Source organism: Solanum lycopersicum, chromosome 3 (genome assembly GCF_036512215.1).
Source record: "Solanum lycopersicum chromosome 3, SLM_r2.1".
In the NCBI taxonomy this organism is placed as follows: domain Eukaryota; kingdom Viridiplantae; phylum Streptophyta; class Magnoliopsida; order Solanales; family Solanaceae; genus Solanum; species Solanum lycopersicum.
Genome location: NC_090802.1, coordinates 53,015,722 through 53,034,180, shown reverse-complemented (window position 1 = coordinate 53,034,180; position 18,459 = coordinate 53,015,722). Strand labels below are relative to the sequence as shown.

At 35.1% G+C, this 18,459-nt stretch overlaps 2 protein-coding genes across 19 annotated transcripts; both read left to right on the top strand.

Annotated features, from left to right (window-relative positions):
* The first annotated feature begins 957 nt into the window (after positions 1 to 957).
* LOC101249157 (uncharacterized) lies at positions 958 to 7,730 on the top strand. Of its 2 annotated transcripts, none has more exons than XM_004235161.5 (8): positions 958 to 1,698; positions 4,101 to 4,248; positions 4,375 to 4,525; positions 4,610 to 4,735; positions 4,871 to 4,951; positions 5,802 to 5,994; positions 6,067 to 6,337; positions 7,073 to 7,730. In XM_004235161.5, the coding sequence occupies exons 1-8, from the start codon at positions 1,501 to 1,503 to the stop codon at positions 7,339 to 7,341; spliced, it is 1,437 nt and encodes a 478-aa protein (XP_004235209.2). In that variant the 5' UTR covers positions 958 to 1,500; the 3' UTR covers positions 7,342 to 7,730. The 2 variants fall into 2 exon arrangements, with proteins under 2 accessions (XP_004235209.2, XP_069151240.1); XM_069295139.1 differs by having other exon boundaries at positions 990 to 1,698; positions 2,098 to 4,248.
* A 2,969-nt stretch (positions 7,731 to 10,699) lies between these two features.
* On the top strand, positions 10,700 to 17,937 carry LOC101251662 (COP1-interacting protein 7-like). 17 transcript variants are annotated; one of them, XM_069295130.1, is made up of 11 exons: positions 10,700 to 11,092; positions 11,458 to 11,543; positions 13,529 to 13,714; positions 13,835 to 13,946; positions 14,041 to 14,074; positions 14,211 to 14,251; positions 14,367 to 14,398; positions 14,475 to 14,627; positions 14,726 to 17,220; positions 17,364 to 17,441; positions 17,558 to 17,937. In XM_069295130.1, the coding sequence occupies exons 2-11, from the start codon at positions 11,473 to 11,475 to the stop codon at positions 17,602 to 17,604; spliced, it is 3,249 nt and encodes a 1,082-aa protein (XP_069151231.1). In that variant the 5' UTR covers positions 10,700 to 11,092; positions 11,458 to 11,472; the 3' UTR covers positions 17,605 to 17,937. The 17 variants fall into 17 exon arrangements, with proteins under 17 accessions (XP_069151231.1, XP_025885766.1, XP_069151230.1 ...); XM_026029981.2 differs by having other exon boundaries at positions 10,707 to 11,028; positions 14,498 to 14,627; XM_069295129.1 differs by having other exon boundaries at positions 10,707 to 11,028.
* Positions 17,938 to 18,459: the final 522 nt, after the last annotated feature.

Here is an 18,459-nt window from a genome sequence, read left to right as displayed (position 1 = left end):
ATGGGGGGTAGGGGGTGTGAGGTGGAGTAAATTGGGTCAAAGATCAGTTGGTGGGCCTCACTAGTCGTTACCCAACGGCTACTTCAAAAAATTTATTTTATTTTATTTTTAAAAAAACTAACCGAACTGGGACGGATCAGGATTATCCGGTAAGTCCGATTTCCGTCCTGTTACCGATCCCGTACCCCGTACCTATCGGTCCATATCGGGACTAGCCAAAATCGAATCAGACCGGTAAGTCTCGATTCTGGTGCTAGCCATATCTACTTAATTGATTGTAAAAGTCATCTTTAAAATTTTCTAAAAGACAAAAGAACAACAAAGAAAGTACGAGATTGGTACAATGTATACATTGTTTCACTCATCTATCAATCCATTTAGAGGATGAATTGAACTTGTATGTTTCTGATCCACTAGGTTGATTCAAGCACAAATTTTTGAGAATGAAAATGATGACACAATATTAATCGTCATATCCTACATAGGCTTCTCTTTGCCGCAAATCTACTCTAAAAGTTATTTTTTTCCTTCTTTGAATTCAAGTTATTTTGTTTTTCATTTTTGTTATTTTTAATCAATATTTGGATTGAGTGATGATCTACTCATTGATTCAAGATATCATTGATACTTGTTGAAAATTCAAAATGACGGCACCACTGAAGTCACACATCAAGAAATCTCTTTACCGTAGATCTACTCTAGAACTCCACTTGACGAGAAATAACCGAATCAATAGAAAATTTTCAATTTATTAAGTTTTTTGACGTAAATAGTGTAATTTTTTTAACTAATTTAAGTCATTTGAAATCACATTATTTATTTTCTGTTATATTGTTCATACTAAGATTAAGTATTGATAATCTAACAATTAGTTCATGATAGAATCAAAATTTGAAATAATTGTACAACACGAATCGTCATATATTGAAGACACAGAACCATTCTAAGACTCTCACCAATCTAAGTAATTTGAATTCAAAATAGTTACTAAATTAACTTGAATGTAACACATTATTTTCAATTTGGAGTAATAATTTGGGTTCACATAAATTTGGTCCAAACACTATTTAAGAGAGTACAATGACAGTGAAGCTCATGATTGAGAGAAAAATGAATGCACCGTCAAAAGCCCTTTGAAGGTGTATTTTTGAAATCCGACACATTGCTTTCTCTCTCTTTCATCTCCGGCTCCTCTTGCCAAATCCCAACACTACTTTTTGTAATACCAGTGAAGATTATACTTTGTTTTTGTAGCGGTTTTATTCAAGAAACTATACGAGAAACTATTCTTGAGTAGGCCTGTTTGTTGGGGGTGGAAAAGCCCTAAATTTTCCATCTGGGTCGTTGAGATTTAGGGTTTTAATTGAAAGCCACATCTTCCATTAGAACTCTATAGAAAGTGTGCATTGAAGCTGTTATGTTGTGTATATGATGTGCAATTAGTTGTATTAGGGTTAAGATTTGTAGAATTTGTTCCTTAGTGTTGTGTTCGATTTTGAGATGGATGGGCGGAGAATATCTGCTAGTCCTCGTCCGTGTTGTGGTAGGAGGGTGGTGGCTAAGAAGCGTTCTCGTGGAGGGGTTGATGGGTTTGTGAATAGCGTCAAGAAGTTACAGCGGAGGGAGATTTGTTCAAAGCGTGACCGTTCTTTCAGTATGAGCGATGCTCAGGAGCGCTTTCGAAATATTCGATTGCAGGTATGAATGGATCTTTTCTCAATTCTTGGTTTTGAATTTATTCGTTCCTTAGGTTTTGTATATCTTGAGATTTGTAGTCACTGTTGAATGAAGTGGAACATAAATTGGGTTTATGGTGGTTGAGAGGTTTGGGGATTCTAAGAGGTGCATAGATAGGTTTATAGTGCAGCTTCTTTTTTTTCTTAATTGGGGCCCATATAGGTTAATTAACTCCGTGTCTCCACTCGAGTAATTTTTATGTGACGAAAGGAGGATTTTGCCAAATGGACTTCTAAATATATTGGAGAATCGATGTAAGGCTGTGATTGATGAAGTGAATGTTTATCGACAATCTTGTCGCATATAAGAGTTGGATATAGAAGAAGAGCTAAAAGTTGTTTTCCTCTTTTGCCAAAACAGGGATAAATGTTCATCGGCAATTTTGTCGCATATAAGAGTTGGAAATGCACCTTATTTGGATTTTTAAGGGGAAAACCGTGTGGATGATGAATATGTGTTCTATTTGGGTGTTATGCTATAGGTAAGAAGCTGGAGATATATGTGGTTGAATTGTCGCAGATCTTAGCAGTCTTATGGAGCTCTAGGAGAATGCTTTTTGGTGTTTATGCTGGGACAAAGTTATAGTTCAAAGTTCAAACAGAAGTTGAGTGCACTTCACCTAATGTAGTGGGTTTGATAATTAGTTCTATATGATGAATGGGTTGTTCAGATATTTCTTATGCATTTTAGTTGTATATAAGAGGTTCTATCTCTTTACAGTATTGAGATTTGGTCTAAAACTAAATTCAGTTTAACAAATGGTTATCCTAAGATTTATTCTGAAAATAGTCTTGGGCATTGAGGATTAACATGGGTCTTCCTGGCTTGAACATGCATGCCGGTTTAAGAACTGCAATTTTCTTATTAGGTTTCCAGAACAGTAGAAATTATTTCTTCTGTGTTCAGACCTTTCTAATTAATTTTTTTAGTTTTTGTCTTTTTCTTTTAACACTAAGACGTCCTACTTTCCTAAGTTGATCGGACTCGGGTGCGGGTGTCAGATATGGGTGCGGATCTAGAGGTCGGATCCTTCATGGTCTATTGGATCCATGTATGGATACAAGTGCCGGGATTCACCTAAATATAATTAAATATCTAAAAATAGAGTTATACGACCTAATTATGAGATATTATGTGGAGAATCTTGGAAGGAGATTGAAGGAAAATGAGTGACATAGAAATTTCTATATAAAAGCCATTTCATTTTCTTCAATTTCACCTTAGCTTTTGTAATGATTATAGAAATTATTGAAACTGTCTAGACTTTCTCCATCGGTTTTGATCAAAGTACCCAAAATCGGTTGACCAATCGGACACGGATCCCACATCCACACCCATGTCGTGTCGACATGGGTGGGGCGCCAAAAGTGAAGTGTCAACTTAGCTACTTTCTTCTTTTTCCTGGATAAATTGCTCTGAACAGTGATATCTCCGTCATCTGAAAGTTTGATAGGATCTCTCCCAGCTCCTATCTATTCATGCCGAACAGTAGCAGGAAGCTGGCTAGAATAGAACCTTAACCTGGGTGAAGGAATTTAACCAGCTCATTCTTTTATCTTTGTTGAATAACCATGACATGAGTGCTGAAATGAATTACTTCCAGTGTATTTGCTATTCTTTTTTTTTGGCATCATATAGGTGTTTGAGTTAAGTCTCTTTGATGCAAAATTTGAACACCTATATGATGCAAATAAAAAGAAAAAAAAGAAAGAAAAGCTGATAGCTAAGTTGTTTGACTTGAAATTTGTGCGACATTTTAATTGAACTAATGAACATCAGTTTGAAATGCCAACTAATAGCTGAAACAGTTTTTTGCTGGTAGCTTATATGTAAGTAATAGATGTCTTCTGCACATTTATAATGGACTTCATGCTGTATGATGAGAAGTCTTTTGCTGATTGCATGTTTAAGTTCATTATTCAGATAACATATCTTTTTTTATGTTGTTTGTGATTTGTTCCATCATTAATGTCCGACTAATATATCGATTTATTTTTTCAATTCTACCTTTTAGATTCTGGGAATCAAGTATCTCCATTACTGAGTTGGTTAACTTCATTGGAAATTCTGTCGTTTGTATTTTTTAGACATGTGTATGGACTATAAAAAGCTAAGAAAAAAGAACAAGGTTTACAGGTTCTGGCCTTTGAGGATTGGTTTTTGAGAAGGAAGAGTTTCATCGTTTTTAAGTATATGTATTTTTTTGAAATGGTTTACCACATACTAATTGTTCTTTTCTTGATGCGATTCAGTAATTCATCAAAAAATTAGTTTCCAGTTAGTTGAAAATTCTATTTTTGTTACACATCTTTTCTTGTTAATTTTTCTGCTGACACTTTCATTTCATTTACTTATGATCTTAGGAGGAATATGACACCCATGACCCTAAGGGGCATTGTGCCATGGTGCTTCCTTTTCTTAAGAAAAGATCAAAGATAATTGAGATAGTTGCTGCACGTGATATTGTCTTTGCCCTTGCACAATCTGGCGTCTGTGCTGCATTTAGTCGAGGTAAAGCAAATTGTTGATAATTCTTCCTGCATATTTGTATCCTCTCCCCTATCTTTCTATCTATCACCTCTGCGCATGTGCAGTCACTTCCTAGTAAATTGATCCATATTGTTACAAATAATGCAGAGACAAATAAGAGAATATGCTTTCTGAACATCAGTCCAGATGAAGTTATACGAAGTTTATTTTACAATAAAAACAATGACTCGCTCATCACTGTTTCCGTCTATGCATCAGATAACTTCAGTTCCTTGAAATGCAGAACCACAAGAATCGAGTATGTGATAGCTACTACATCTTGGTTTCTCTCTTACATGTGCTCTTTTATCATGTTCTAATCTGATATATTTGATAAAATTAGATATATTCGGAGAGGTAAACCAGATGCAGGCTTTGCTTTATTTGAGTCGGAGTCATTAAAATGGCCTGGTTTTGTGGAGTTCGATGATGTCAATGGGAAAGTCCTTACTTACTCTGCCCAGGATAGGTAATTGTGCTGTTATAAAGTCCCTTTTTAAAATGTCAGAGATCCCACCCACCCACCCCAGAAATGTATAATCTGGTGTTTTTTATTCATGTGAAGTTGTTTTTGTACTTACGGAACTCATTTCACTTTCATCAGCATATACAAGGTGTTTGACCTGAAGAATTACACAATGTTATATTCAATATCGGACAAAAATGTTCAAGAGATTAAAATAAGGTAAACTCATTACTTTTTGCATGTTTGGATAGAAATACTTGATTTGTTGCTTGAGTAATTGTTGTGGAAATGTGTCTACATTGTAGTCTTGCTTCTTCGGGTGTCATTCCCGGTGAATAAGCTATTGCAATTATTACTTGATCCCTGATAAGCTACCATATAAATGCTTTAGCTAGTTCCAAATTAGCTTTTTTCGTGAATGGTTTGAAGACCTACTTCCCTCTGTTTCAATTTGTTTTCTTCCTTTTCTTTACATTCGTTTAAAAAAGAATTCATCTTTTTTTGGCAAATCCTTATTTCCAACTTTCCACATGGCACGTTTAAGAACACAGGATTAAAGAACATTTGGTGCATTCTACCTAGCTTTAGTTTAGGACCACAAGATTTAAAAGTCTTCTTTATTGTCTTAAACTCTGTGTCAAACCAAAAGAAGCGAACAAATCAGAGCGGAGGGAGTATTATTTGTGTATAATTTCATGTTTGCTTGAATCGCTACCAATTTTTAAATCATTTTTATGATATCATCAATTTTGTTTGTTGCTCCCTTCTAATTCTCCATGTCTGTTTTTCCTGTGTCCCCATATGTTTAATAAGAGCTTTTGTTTGTTTGTTTGTGTGATAGTGCCTTTTTAAGATTCTATTTAGTTGTGGGAATAACATAAATCTTTCAAGATCTCACGTTTAAAAGGTTATGACCAAGTGAAGAACGGATGATTAAGTAGTGTGGGTTCATTCCACTGAATAACTGATTAATTGTGGTATACAAATATATTTTTCATAACCTTGCAGTGATTTGGCTTGGAAAGTCTTGTTTTATAATTTTTTTAATGATTTCTCCCTTGTTAAGCAGCCCGGGAATCATGTTGTTGATATTTACCAAAGCTAGTGGCCATGTGCCTCTGAAGATTCTGTCAATCGAGGACGGTACTGTTCTTAAATCTTTCAACCATCTTCTTCACCGAAATAAGAAGGTTGATTTCATTGAACAGTTTAATGAAAAGCTTCTTGTCAAGCAAGAGAACGAGAATCTTCAGATTCTGGATGTGAGTAGCTATCTATGTTCCACAGTTCATTGTGTTCCTTTATCATTTTATCTAATAAACTACTGGATGCAGGTACGTAATTCTGAGTTGACAGAAGTCAGCAGGACTGAGTTCATGACCCCCTCAGCGTTCATATTTCTGTATGAGAACCAGTTGTTCTTGACATTCAGAAACAGAACAGTTGCTGTTTGGAACTTCCGCGGGGAGCTTGTTACTTCATTTGAGGATCACCTTTTATGGCATCCTGATTGCAATACTAACAACATTTACATAACTAGTGATCAGGACCTAATTATTTCATACTGCAAAGCTGATTCTGATGATCCCTTATCTGAAGGAAATGGTATGTTGGATTTTGGAAATTCCTCAACTCTTACTTGATGATTTGAAACAACACTACTTATGTAAATCCATTTTAAGTGAGGGTTGACTTCCATGCTGTTTAAGATTTAACTCTTTGAATGATATTATTATTAGTACACTACTGCCGCTGCTGTTGTTATTTTTACTTGTTAGCATCATCATTATTGTTTACGTTATCCTTGTTTTAATTAAAGTTGTTTTTATCATCAACCTCTTCAAATGTTGGATAGATACCAGTCTAAATGTATTGGTATGTTTAGTAAGGGATTCATATAGCCGACTCCGCTAGCTTTGAGTTGATACATTATTGTTGTGGTTTGTTTGGTATGGTACACAAGAGTCTTAATTATTGACTGAAATGTGAAAAAATAAAGACGTCTGTTGGAAGCATGTACTATTTGAAATAACTTAATAGTAATATTTGTTTTAAAATTTGTTGGAAGAACAAAAAACTTGCCATTTTTACAAAGGAGATCAATTTTTTTGGACATACTCTATACTTGGCTGTATGTCATGATAAATATGATCAACGTGCCACACATGTTCTGTATTATAGATTGCCTCAACATATTTTGATATGCATAGAGCCAGGGAGTAATACCTGGAGGGCTGAACTAGTGGAATTATTTGCAGTTTTGATGTTTATCTCATTGTTTATTATTTGCTGTATATTTTTTTTAATGTATTTCTGAGTATGAGTATTGTGGTTTGGCAGCGGGATCTATTAATATCAGCAATATTCTGTCTGGTAAATGCCTTGCTAAAATAAAAGCAACCAGCGGCAAGGCCACTGATGATTGTAATGCTAGTAGCAGTGTACCTGGTAAAAAAAGTTACAACTCAAATAAGCGGGTCCAAGATTCCAGAATTAGGAGCACGGTGGCAGAAGCCCTAGAAGATATTACTGCCCTTTTCTATGACGAAGAGCGCAATGAGATCTATACTGGGAACAGGCTTGGACTGGTCCATGTGTGGTCTAACTGACTAATTATCCTGCTCCCCTGATGTCTAAGATTGTTACTGATGGAGGAATGCCTCAGGTAACATTGTATCACTTAGTATGGTGTTTTTAGTCTTGTACCCAAAGGAATGATTTGAGTTGTGTCATCTCTATTTACTTTAAACTGTACCGTTGGTTTGTAATGTGGTTGCTTGGGTGATTGCCCTGTTAGATGAGGTATTCTAGATGATTTCTAGTGTACTGCTAGTACTTTTGTAACTTAGGGCTGTCTACTGAGTTGTAGTCAGAGCTAGTTAACCAGTAAGTCTCATTTAATTCAGCCATTCTAATGCTTTAAATGGTTGAGAGCACAGTGTTATGTCTAAGTGACACTGCTTGTTGTTTCCTTAAGTGAATGATTCTTCTCTCTTTAGTTATCGAGTGTTCCTCCCTTTATTTGTGTGTGATTTTTGTTTATCGTAACTTGGTAACGAATTTGAACTATTAAACTGGAGCTTCCCTGTCCAAATCGTGGCCAACGAGGTTTGATAAGTTATGCTTTAGACTTTGGTTTCAACTGTTCTTTTGGTTTCCAGATAGAAGGGAAACGATCTATGTTTCAAGATTTATAATTTCTTTAATCAACTTCAGGTCAAGCTTCTTCTCTGTTGGTAGAATATCCAGAGTTGCCAATTCAGGAAGAAGAATCCTATGTCGCTTAAAACCCATATTTAGATGTTGTGGGCTCTCCTAGAGTAAAAAAGTCTGTCATTCAAGATAGTTCTTGCAGCATGTGGTATATATGCCAAGTTTAGATAGTTCTTGCAGCATGTGCTATATATGCTATATCCACTACTTAATGGATTTTATATTAGACACTACATTGCCATTTTATATCTGGTAAAGGCTGTTATTTACAAGTGAAGAGAGGGTTTTTGCAACATGTGGTATATTCACTACTTTATGGCATTTATATTAGACATTTTCATTGCCATTCTATCTGATTAAGCCTGTAATTTACAAGTGAATAGGGGTTCTCCTAGTATAATACTAGCACTCCAGTTTTGTATTACATAGATAAGCTTCTACTTGGTAGAACAAGATGGTTACAGAAGAGCGGGCAAAACGGGAAGGAAATGGATATCTACGCTGTTGAAAAGGGGGCGGTTTAGAGTAATACTGGAGTTGGACTTGTTGAATTAATAGAAGGGAAATATATAAATCAAAATTTTAAATTAGGTGTGTGGGGACTGGGAATAAAGGAGATAGATATAGTGGGGAGAAGCCACATGATTGATTGTTATTTGAATATGGTATGAATTACTGTTGCTTCAAGATTTACTAAAAAGAAGTGGCTGATGTCTGTGTATTTGGCATTTGCCCTTGTGTGTTTTTTTCTTCCAAGTCAAGCTATAGGTCCACCATTCCCATGCAGCTGTCTCTCTATCACTTCCATTATTCCTGTTAAAAGTCCTCTCTCCAATTTCCAATCGTTTGACAAGACACACTATGTTCTTGTAAATTGTAATATAGCATAATATCCCAAAAAGAGATGAAAAAAAAAAGATTTATACGACCACAATTGGCTAAGATTTTACCTTTAAAACTTTTTGTTACAATTTAACGGAACAGAGTTTGAAGTTACACTTCTTCTTATGTTGGGACACTCCAAAATTTTCATTTTTGAACTTAAATAATAGAGAAGGTACTGTTCACATTTCATAATGCAAATTATGCACATGACTCCAGCTAGTTTGACTTCCTCTCCTCAACCATATGCCAAAATTACCTATAGGGTTTTTTTTCTAGCAATTATTTCAATGTGAATGCTTGATTTTGACTTGAGAAAGGAAAGGAATTATTCGAATTTTATAATTTTAAACTGAAAATATGTAAAAAAATATTCCAGAGTATTTTGTAATTTTTGTGGTCTAAACTGATGGAAACAATTTTCAAAAAGAAAAGAACATAAGAATAGTAACGTTTCATAGATGAAACAATTCTGATTTGTAGTAATTTTGACAAAGAGAGGGGACAAGAAAATGACAACAGAAGTCCCTTAGATATAGGAAATGGTTCAAAATGACCCCAGAATATATTTCTAAGCAATTTTGATTTTATAAATTTATTAAATATTTAACAAACTCACTAATATATTGTTTTAAACCAAAGACACCTTCCATCAAATCTTACAAACCAAAACCCCAAAATATTGCATTATTGATTATACACCAGAAATGGATAAAACGTACCTGTATGATTTCAAGTTTAGGTGATATTTTTTTCACAAATCATCCTAAAAAACAATATATTTTAATATTTTGTAATAACTTAAACTTTAAACTCTACACTTTATTCTTAATAAGATGATTTATAGTCATGTAAATATTTATAACTGTTTTAGATTATAAATTTCAAAAGTTTTAATTTCATTTTTGAACTTAGTATCTTGTCAATTAATATCGCATCATTGCAATGGAGAGAATAGCAAAAAATATACCTTAAACGGACCACTCTAAAACAGAAGATATTAAGAGTAGTATAAATAAATAAAAACAAACTCCAAATATGAGTTCTTCTAAAAAAAAAAACATTTGCAATTCATATTAAAATTTTCAATCAAAAGTTATTAAATAATTAATTAGAATTAATTAATTATCACTTTAAATATTTAAATGATCCCCTTGACTTTAGCTCAAATAATAAGGGACCATTTTTGCTATTTTATGAAGAGAGGACCACCAACTTAATTTGAATTTGAATTCATAGATGAAAAAAAAAAGTCGTACACTCTTTACATCGTTCCGACATTGAAAAGAACATAATTTAGCCTCTCCGTCCCAATTTATACAATATCTTTATTAGTTGATTACTATTTGACGATATCGTTTTATTGAGGTGTATTAACACTTTTATTTTGAAGAAATGTCAATTAAAAATAACCCACAAAATAACTTTAGTAAAAGACAATTTGATAAACATAACAAAAATTTTCCTTATTTTTTAAAATTACGTGACCAATCATATATAAATTGAGATGTAGACAATATAATTTTGGCCATTGAAATTTTTTAAACTCGAAAAATAGATTTTGATCTTCCTCAAAAAATTTTTTTTTTAATTTTGATCATAAAATTTTAAATAATTTTTACTTTTAGATTACTTACAAAAAAGTCAAGAACAACTTCAAACAATATTTTATCAACAAAAAACTTTATTTTTTTGTTTTTATTTTAGATTACTTACAAAAAGTCAGAAATAACCTGAAATAATATTCAATAGCTAAAAAAGAAATAATAATTTTTCACTTAAAAAGTAAAAACTATTTTTTATTTTAAATTTCATAATTAGCGTTGGGTGCAATAATAAACACATCATATATCATAGTATTAAGCAAAACACAATCACCACTTTTTCATCCCCACTCTCCCACCCACCCTTCACTCTCTCTCTAAAAACACACTCTCTGTAAGTTGTTTTTTGCTCCCTTCTTTTTATCTTCTTCCTTACACTCAAAGTTCTCTTCTTTCTTTGCTTTTTTCTCTCAACACTCCAACTGGGGCTGTGACCACAACTTTTATCAAAGTCTAAATCTTTTTATGTTCTTGAATCGAACCCCCATTTGAGATCTTCACTAACAAGGCAACAACTTTTTGCTTCTTTTTTTTTTCTGCAACTTTGAAGGGTGTGCTCTATTTCCACCTGCATTTTACTCTTCTGCAGAAACCCAGGTAGATTTTAGTTGATCCAAGTTTGAAACTTGACATTCTTGGACTAAGCATTTCTGGGTCAGTGGTACTTTTCTAAATCCAAGATTGTTTCTTTCTTGTGTAAATGTTGGTTCTTTTTTTGTGCTCTTTTGTTGCTTTTGTTTAATTTCAGCTTATTGATCTTTGGATAGTTGAGATTTGATTATGTTCATGTTGTTTTATCAGGTGAATAGATAGATTATTTTTCGCAATGTTGGGTTGATTCATTTGTTATTGTTTGATTCGTCTTCGATCAAAATGACTTCTTTGTTGAATTTAGAACACCGTACATGTCAGATGACTTCCTCTTTGAGTATATATTACTGCTACTGCTACTGCTAAAACGATTGAGAGTGATGAATAATCATGTCATTCTTACATTGAGATCTTTAACCAGTTTCCTTTCACCAGGCTTAGTCTTTAAAGATGGAGGATGGAATGGATGCTGATGTCTTGATGGACTATGTTGAATTTCAGATTTTTCCAAGCCAGAACAGGTCAGACTTTTGTTTAAATTTCAATTGGCTGTATCATTTTCAGTTTTTTGTTGCCTTACATTTTGTTTCTCCCTTATTGAAACAGGGAGTTCATGTTTGACATATATTTCTTCAGTATACCAAAATAACTTAAAACAAATTTTAGTTTGTACCTAGTGTAGCAGGATAATAGACCAGTTGGGGTTGTTGTTGGTTACTTTTGAAGTCCAACATTTAGGGCAATCGACATACTTTTGTAGCTTGTATTGGGATCTATTTTTCTGTAAATACTCATGCCTATTTATAGACATCTATTGCCACCATTTGACAAGTGATGAGAGGCGTTGACAATTGTAAGAATTTTCTTGGCTAATTCTTTTGCTGCCACATTGCTTTCGTTGGCGTTGAGATTTTAACCTCTCAAATACACTTTATGTTTGGTTTCTCAAATACATTTTGAAATAAATATTTTGCCTACAATATGCCACATATTTCACAAGAACTTACAGGAAGAAGCGTTTAACTTGCTGGATTTGCTTGATCAAGTGTAGTATGTTTGGTGCTTTTTGGACTATAAACCAAACTTAGACCGATAATAGCATCACCATTGATTATGTGATAATATGCTTTTATATGTTTATAACATGCTCATATTTGGTACAAGTTCAAATTATGTAAATTGTCAAACTGTTTTTGTCTATTAATCTTGATATGAAAGATCTTGGTGAAGTAATTATGATATTAGGAGTTAAAAGTTATAAGGAGTGAAAATGGATAATGTTGTCACAACAACATTGTGAGAAGACTTCTTAAGAAGTTTGAATGTTTTGAGGTGATTCATGTGGTCACTCCTTACGATGGATAACTCTCAATTGAAAAAGAATAATAGTGACCCAATTGCCCTTTAATTGGAGGTTGCTTCATTAAATGAATTTTAGTGGGCGTGATATATTTTATGTTGTGCGTAGATGTAGTCCCAATAAAGAGCATGGATCTGCATTACTTAGAGGGGTGAAATATTTGAGAGGAACCATGAATTATGACATCTTGTATAGTTTTCCTTTTACATTAGAAGGATATTGTGGTGCAAATTGGATTTGGATCTCTGATTCAGATTATACAAAATCCACTAGTGGTTATGGTTCACCTTAGGTGGTGGTACAGTATCATGAAAATTAGCTAATCAAACAATTATTACTAGATTGACTATGGAGTTAGACCTTGTAGTTCTGGAGTTAAGTTTTGAGTAGCTGAGTAATTTCTTAGTGAATATCCCTTCAAAAAAATGATTTGCTGCCTCTTGTGTGTATGCACTGTGATGGTCAAGCCGCAATTGCTATTGTGAAGAATAAAACTTATTAGAGTCCGAGTAAACACGTGAAATTGAAACATGATGTTGTTAAGTAGGATGAAATAATTACCATGGATTATGTGAAGTCAAAGATGAATTTAGCCGATTCACTTAACAAATTGTGGGAAGAAATAATTCTTCAAACTTCAAAAGAGATGGGGATAAGGTCAATATGATTGTCAATAAAGATAGTAACGCAACTTATGTTATTGGAGATCCCATGGAATAGATTCATATGAGTAATAAGAAGTCAATCTTGACATTGCACACTAACATAAAATGCTTTAGTTACTGCTAATTATGAGGGACGAGTTATTAACTCTTAATGAATTCATAGTCTTTAAGGATGGTGTATTTAAAATAGTATACACTTTATGAATTCACCCATATGAGATGTGAGAAGTGGAGAGTAGTTGCTCTTATGAGATTTTGGCCTAGTCTCTGGAGCTCTCAATAATAATAGGCTTATGTTTTCTTTTTTACTTATTTTGGCTTAAAATCAAGTGTTCAAATGCACTTTTTTTATACTATCCAAACAGTACAAAAATGCTTGGAAACACTTAAAATTAGTGAATCCCAACAGGCTTTTAATTCTAACGTGGATCACGGTTCTCCTGATAATAGTTTTTCCTAATTTAAATATATCTTGGTGCAGGTACGAGGCACATATCTGCTATGGCAACAAGTTAGTAACAGCGGCCTCTGGACTTCTGGAGCAGTTGATACTTCATTGTCCCAAAATCAAATCTTTGCACTCAAAGGGTTCAGATGCCAATTTCAGATTTAGACCTCTAGGGAATCTTAGTGATGCTAAATGGTTTACAAAATCCACATTGATCAGGTATACTCAAGTCATCATTTACTTTTTTTAGCAGTCACTCAGTCATCATTTACTTCAAACTGTTTCTTAAACATTTTTCTGAACCTCCGTATACACTTACTCCATTCCCTGTATTTCCAGGTTTCTTCGTATTATCAGCTCATCACCTATAATTGATATGACCAAGGTCATGGTAAATGAAATATCTCAGCTTGAAGAAGCTCGGAAATTTCATGTTTCTTTATATTCAAAGGTGATTTTTATCTATCTGTATAATTATTCTGACCCTTCAATTAATGTCTAGAACCTGTAACGAGCAGTATATTAAGAGTTTATTATTCCTTTAGGGTCCTCAGGATCGTATTGGGAGCGGGGAAGCAGGTTAGTCTTACTGTTCTTGCTGAACAATGTAGCCTAGATTATGGTTGCTGCTGCAACTGTCTCTCTCTTGTGGAGTATCAATCAGAAGAAAAAGGAAAAAAATAACAACTGATATTGTTTTTCTTTCTTCTAGCAGAATGCGATTACTCAAGTGGTACAGTGTCATCATTGCAGCAAGTAAATTATCCATCTCTGTTCCTGGAATATTATTTATTTATGTCTTTTTCAGAAGTTTCGTACTTTTATTCCATATACACATTGAAAGATAACATGATCTTTGATACCACTCCAGGAAGATGATAACCCTTCATCGAAAGCTTCCAAGTATGTCCCTATGCCTCTTACAATTCTAAATTTCAGAAATTAATCTACCATCTCCAAATAATCTAATGGTGAACAGGAATGAATTGCTGAGGGCAATAGATTTGAGGTTGACTGCTTTGAAAGGGGAATTAGCTGCTACTTTAAACCAAGCTGCTGGCACTACATGCTCTTTTGAAAATATTATTAACATTGAAAAGTTCTCTTACTATCTGGGGGCTGTTGAATTAAGGTTAGTCATGGGAGAACTAGTTGCCTGGAGGATCTAATGCTTTTAATCATTTTTAGCAGGTTAATGACTGTGTTATGATCATGTGTTGTCTGTTTCAGGAACTGTCTGCAGAAGTTTATTGCTGTGAGCGAGGAGAACAGGGCTATTGCTTTTCCGGGTAAAGAGTTGTCGCTTTCAAAAGTTGATGTCACAAATGACAATGTTGGTTCAGAAGGGGGCAATTCTCAAACATCTGGACCATCAAAGTTGGATACACCAGTGAAGTATAGTGCTTCCCCTGCAAAAGCTGCACAGATAGAGAGGCAAAACTCATCAGGAAGCGAAGAATCTGCTTGTTCAAGTGAGGAGGAACAACCATCAGTGGAAAGAAGTCGTACTCTCATAAGATCTGCATCTCCGAGAAGGTCTGCATCTCCAATGCGAAGAGTCCAAATCGGGCGGTCTGGGTCACGAAGATCCACTGCTATAACGATTAAGAGTCTAAATTACTTTCCTGCCAGAGAAAGATCTATCTCTCATAAAGATGATGCTGCTAGCGGTAGTGATGAGGAAGATTCTGAGCAAACCTCAAAAAAGGGTGAGAAGAATGCCTGTAGAATGAGTGTGCAAGATGCAATCAGTCTCTTTGAGAGCAAACAGAAAGGGCAAGCTGTTGATTATCAAAGGACAAAGTCATTATTAAGTGCGTCAGTTGGTGCTAATAAAGGGGTTTTGAGAAGATGGAGTTCAGGTGTGTGTGAAAACTATAAAGGCTCTGTTGATGTTGCTTCTGATGATCCAGTTTCCGAGGCTATCAATGTATTGGAAAGTCGAGAAAATGAGACAATTTTGGAAAAGAAACCCGATTCGTATCCTCCTCCTGTAAGCCAGGACACCGAAGCGGCTGCTGCTGATTTCAAACAAAACTTACCTGAAGAAAAAGCATATAGTCCAAATGTTACAACTGAGGGATCTTTCCCTAACCAACATGAAGAAATGGATGAAAAGTTAAATGCCTCAGTTGAATGGACTCGACAAAAGGAAGCAGAGCTAGACCAATTGCTTACAAAAATGATGGAAACCAAGCCTAGCAAATATCGGAACTTGGCAGCAAGTAATGGAAAAAAACAGAGCCGTCCCGCCGAGCGTCGAGGTGGTTTCTATGATCATTACAAAGAGAAGAGGGATGAGAAGCTTCGTGGTGAAGCTGCTAGGAATAGAGCAGAGACGGATAAACAATTGAAAGCAATGCAACAAATTCTTGATGAAAGAAAAGCTGACATTGTCACAGGAAATGCAAATAATGTTAGTAAAAAAACAAATATTAAGAGAACCCAGAGAACAGTCAAGAAATCCCCTGAATCCACAAATACCAAGGATGGAACTCCCAAACCTTCTGTTGCAAAGAAAGCTTCATCAAAAGCATCGCAACTTCCAGCAACACGGAAATCATGGCCGTCTTTGCCGTCACCAAGAGTTGCAGGGACATCAACTGCTAAAACTCCTTCTACAACAAATTCTGCAGGTACTACTACACCTACCCGTAGAAGATCACAGCCAACAAAAGCAGTTCCTCCGACAAGCCAAAAGGGTGAGAAGATACAACCCCAAGCAAAATCTGTTAAAACACCCCCGAGTAATATCAGAAAGAATGTTACAAATGGGAATGACAAGAAACAGCAGACTTTGACAAAAGCTAGCAAACCTTCAAAAGCCAGAGTTCAGCCTACCCCTGGAGATTCTGCATCCTCTGCTAAACCTAGACTCAGCAGGGTAGCCAAGAAAAGTAGTGTGGTGCCTCTGGAATCAAAGGAGGCAAAGCCTTTTCTTCGTAAGGGGTCTGGTACTGCATCTGGTCATAGTCCAGTCATAAAGGCCAAAGTTTCATCTCAGCCTGAAAAATCTTTGAGGGAATCTAAGGACTTTGTTCAAGCTGAGGAGAATGAAATTGCTTCTGTTGCTTCTAGTCCTCTTAATCAACTGCAGGACAAGGGTCTTGAGGAGTTAAAGATCCATGAAGATGAAAACTCCGTAATTAAGTTAGACAGCCCTCAAAAATATGAAAATAGGGATAGCTGCAATAAGGTTACACCAGATAATGAAGATGATTTTGGAAGGATGGAAGAGTCTGCACTGAAAAGAGAGGTTGAAGAGGAATCTAACATTTCTCCTCGCGCCTGGGTGGTAATAGAGGAGCAGGAGGATCAAGCCGTTCCATGTAATGATGGTTTTGGTCCCAATGAATCTCTGACTGATGGTACAACTTTAAAAATCTCAAGTCCCCGAGTTCGTCATTCTCTGTCTCAAATGTTGCTAGAGGAAAGCAGTGAAGATGTTATTGACTGGGGTAATGCTGAGAATCCTCCTACCATGGTATATCAGAAGGATGTGCCGAAAGGATTGAAGCGGCTTCTAAAGTTTGCTCGTAAGAGTAAGACTGATTCAAATTCAACTGGTGTTTCAAGCCCATATGTCTTCTCAGAAGGAGAGGAGGATCCAGAGGATTCTAAACTTCTCACCAAAAGTAGTTCGGACAATCTATTGAGAAAGGCTACACTTCATGCCAAGCATTCTGGACAACCAAAAATGTCTTCGGAAGACTATGAGCTATCCGGTATTTCCTTGTACTTCACAGCAAACATTTTATTTTTCTATTCTAGTAGACTGTTTTAGTTGTATGTAAGTTTATTGCTTGCATTTGAGATCTGTTTCATAATTTTATTATCGATAAACCTTACATAGACCGGGCACTTGCAGCTCAAACAAGTATTGGCAGAATTGCTGCTCAGAAACTGCAAGCAAGCCGGCTTTCAGCTCCAGCAAGTACAACAAAAGGTTTTCTTCTGTTTATGTTATAAGTTCTGTCTAAATTCCAGTATTTTTGAAGATTAAACTTCTAGCGATGTATATGTCCTTCATCTCCTTGATGTTTTTGGTGTTTTGTTTTTCAGCATCAAGATCATTCTTTTCTCTTTCAGCATTCAAGGGAAGTAAGTAAAAAGGTGCTAACTTCCAATGAGAAAGCAACAGCAGCCCAATGCAGAGTCTTAATATTGTGACTTGCAGCTGTTGCTTCTGACTTGTGGATGGGTGTGTATGGTTTTTGCTTTCCCTTCTGGTGCGTTATTCTCCCCGGAGTATGCTGTACACTCCAAAATACCTCACAAGTAGGGGATTACATTGTTGAAACATTTGTCTCTGTACTTTGTAAATTCACTGTTAGAAATGTAGTTTCTTTTGTAGGATGATTGACCACAATCAATTTGTTTATCTTTTGCACAGAGCATTTTGCTGTTTCTGACTGAAAATTTTGCAAATATTACTTCCAAGACATCTAGCTCTTTGCTTATTTTTTATATATTGAACTGGTTTCTTGGTCTTTGTTGTAGCTTGGGAGTGTTCATTCGACCCAACACCCAAATAGAACTTGTGTGGTTTTAAGTTCAATGAATTAATTCCGAACTAAAATACCCTTGAGTTGTGTGGCAGTGCCTGCAGAGAGAAGAATCGAAATGAACTGCGGCATGCTACTTGCAAGTCATGATAGATGTGTGTAACTTCATGCTGTGTTTAACTTAGTTATTGTGTTTGATTACTCAGAAATCATATTGAATCATCATGATATTATAGCTACAAGCAAAAAAGAAGATATATTTTAGAATGATGGCATGCAAGTCAGACAAATCGATACGTCTTTATGTTATATTTAATATAGCTAGTTACATGTTGGATAATTCACATTTTTATGATTTCAACTTTTCCCTCTTGGTACCTCGTGTAACTCTTAATTTTTTTCATTTCATTCACTGTATCTCTCTTGGCGTCATTTCTTTTTCTTTTCATTCATATACCT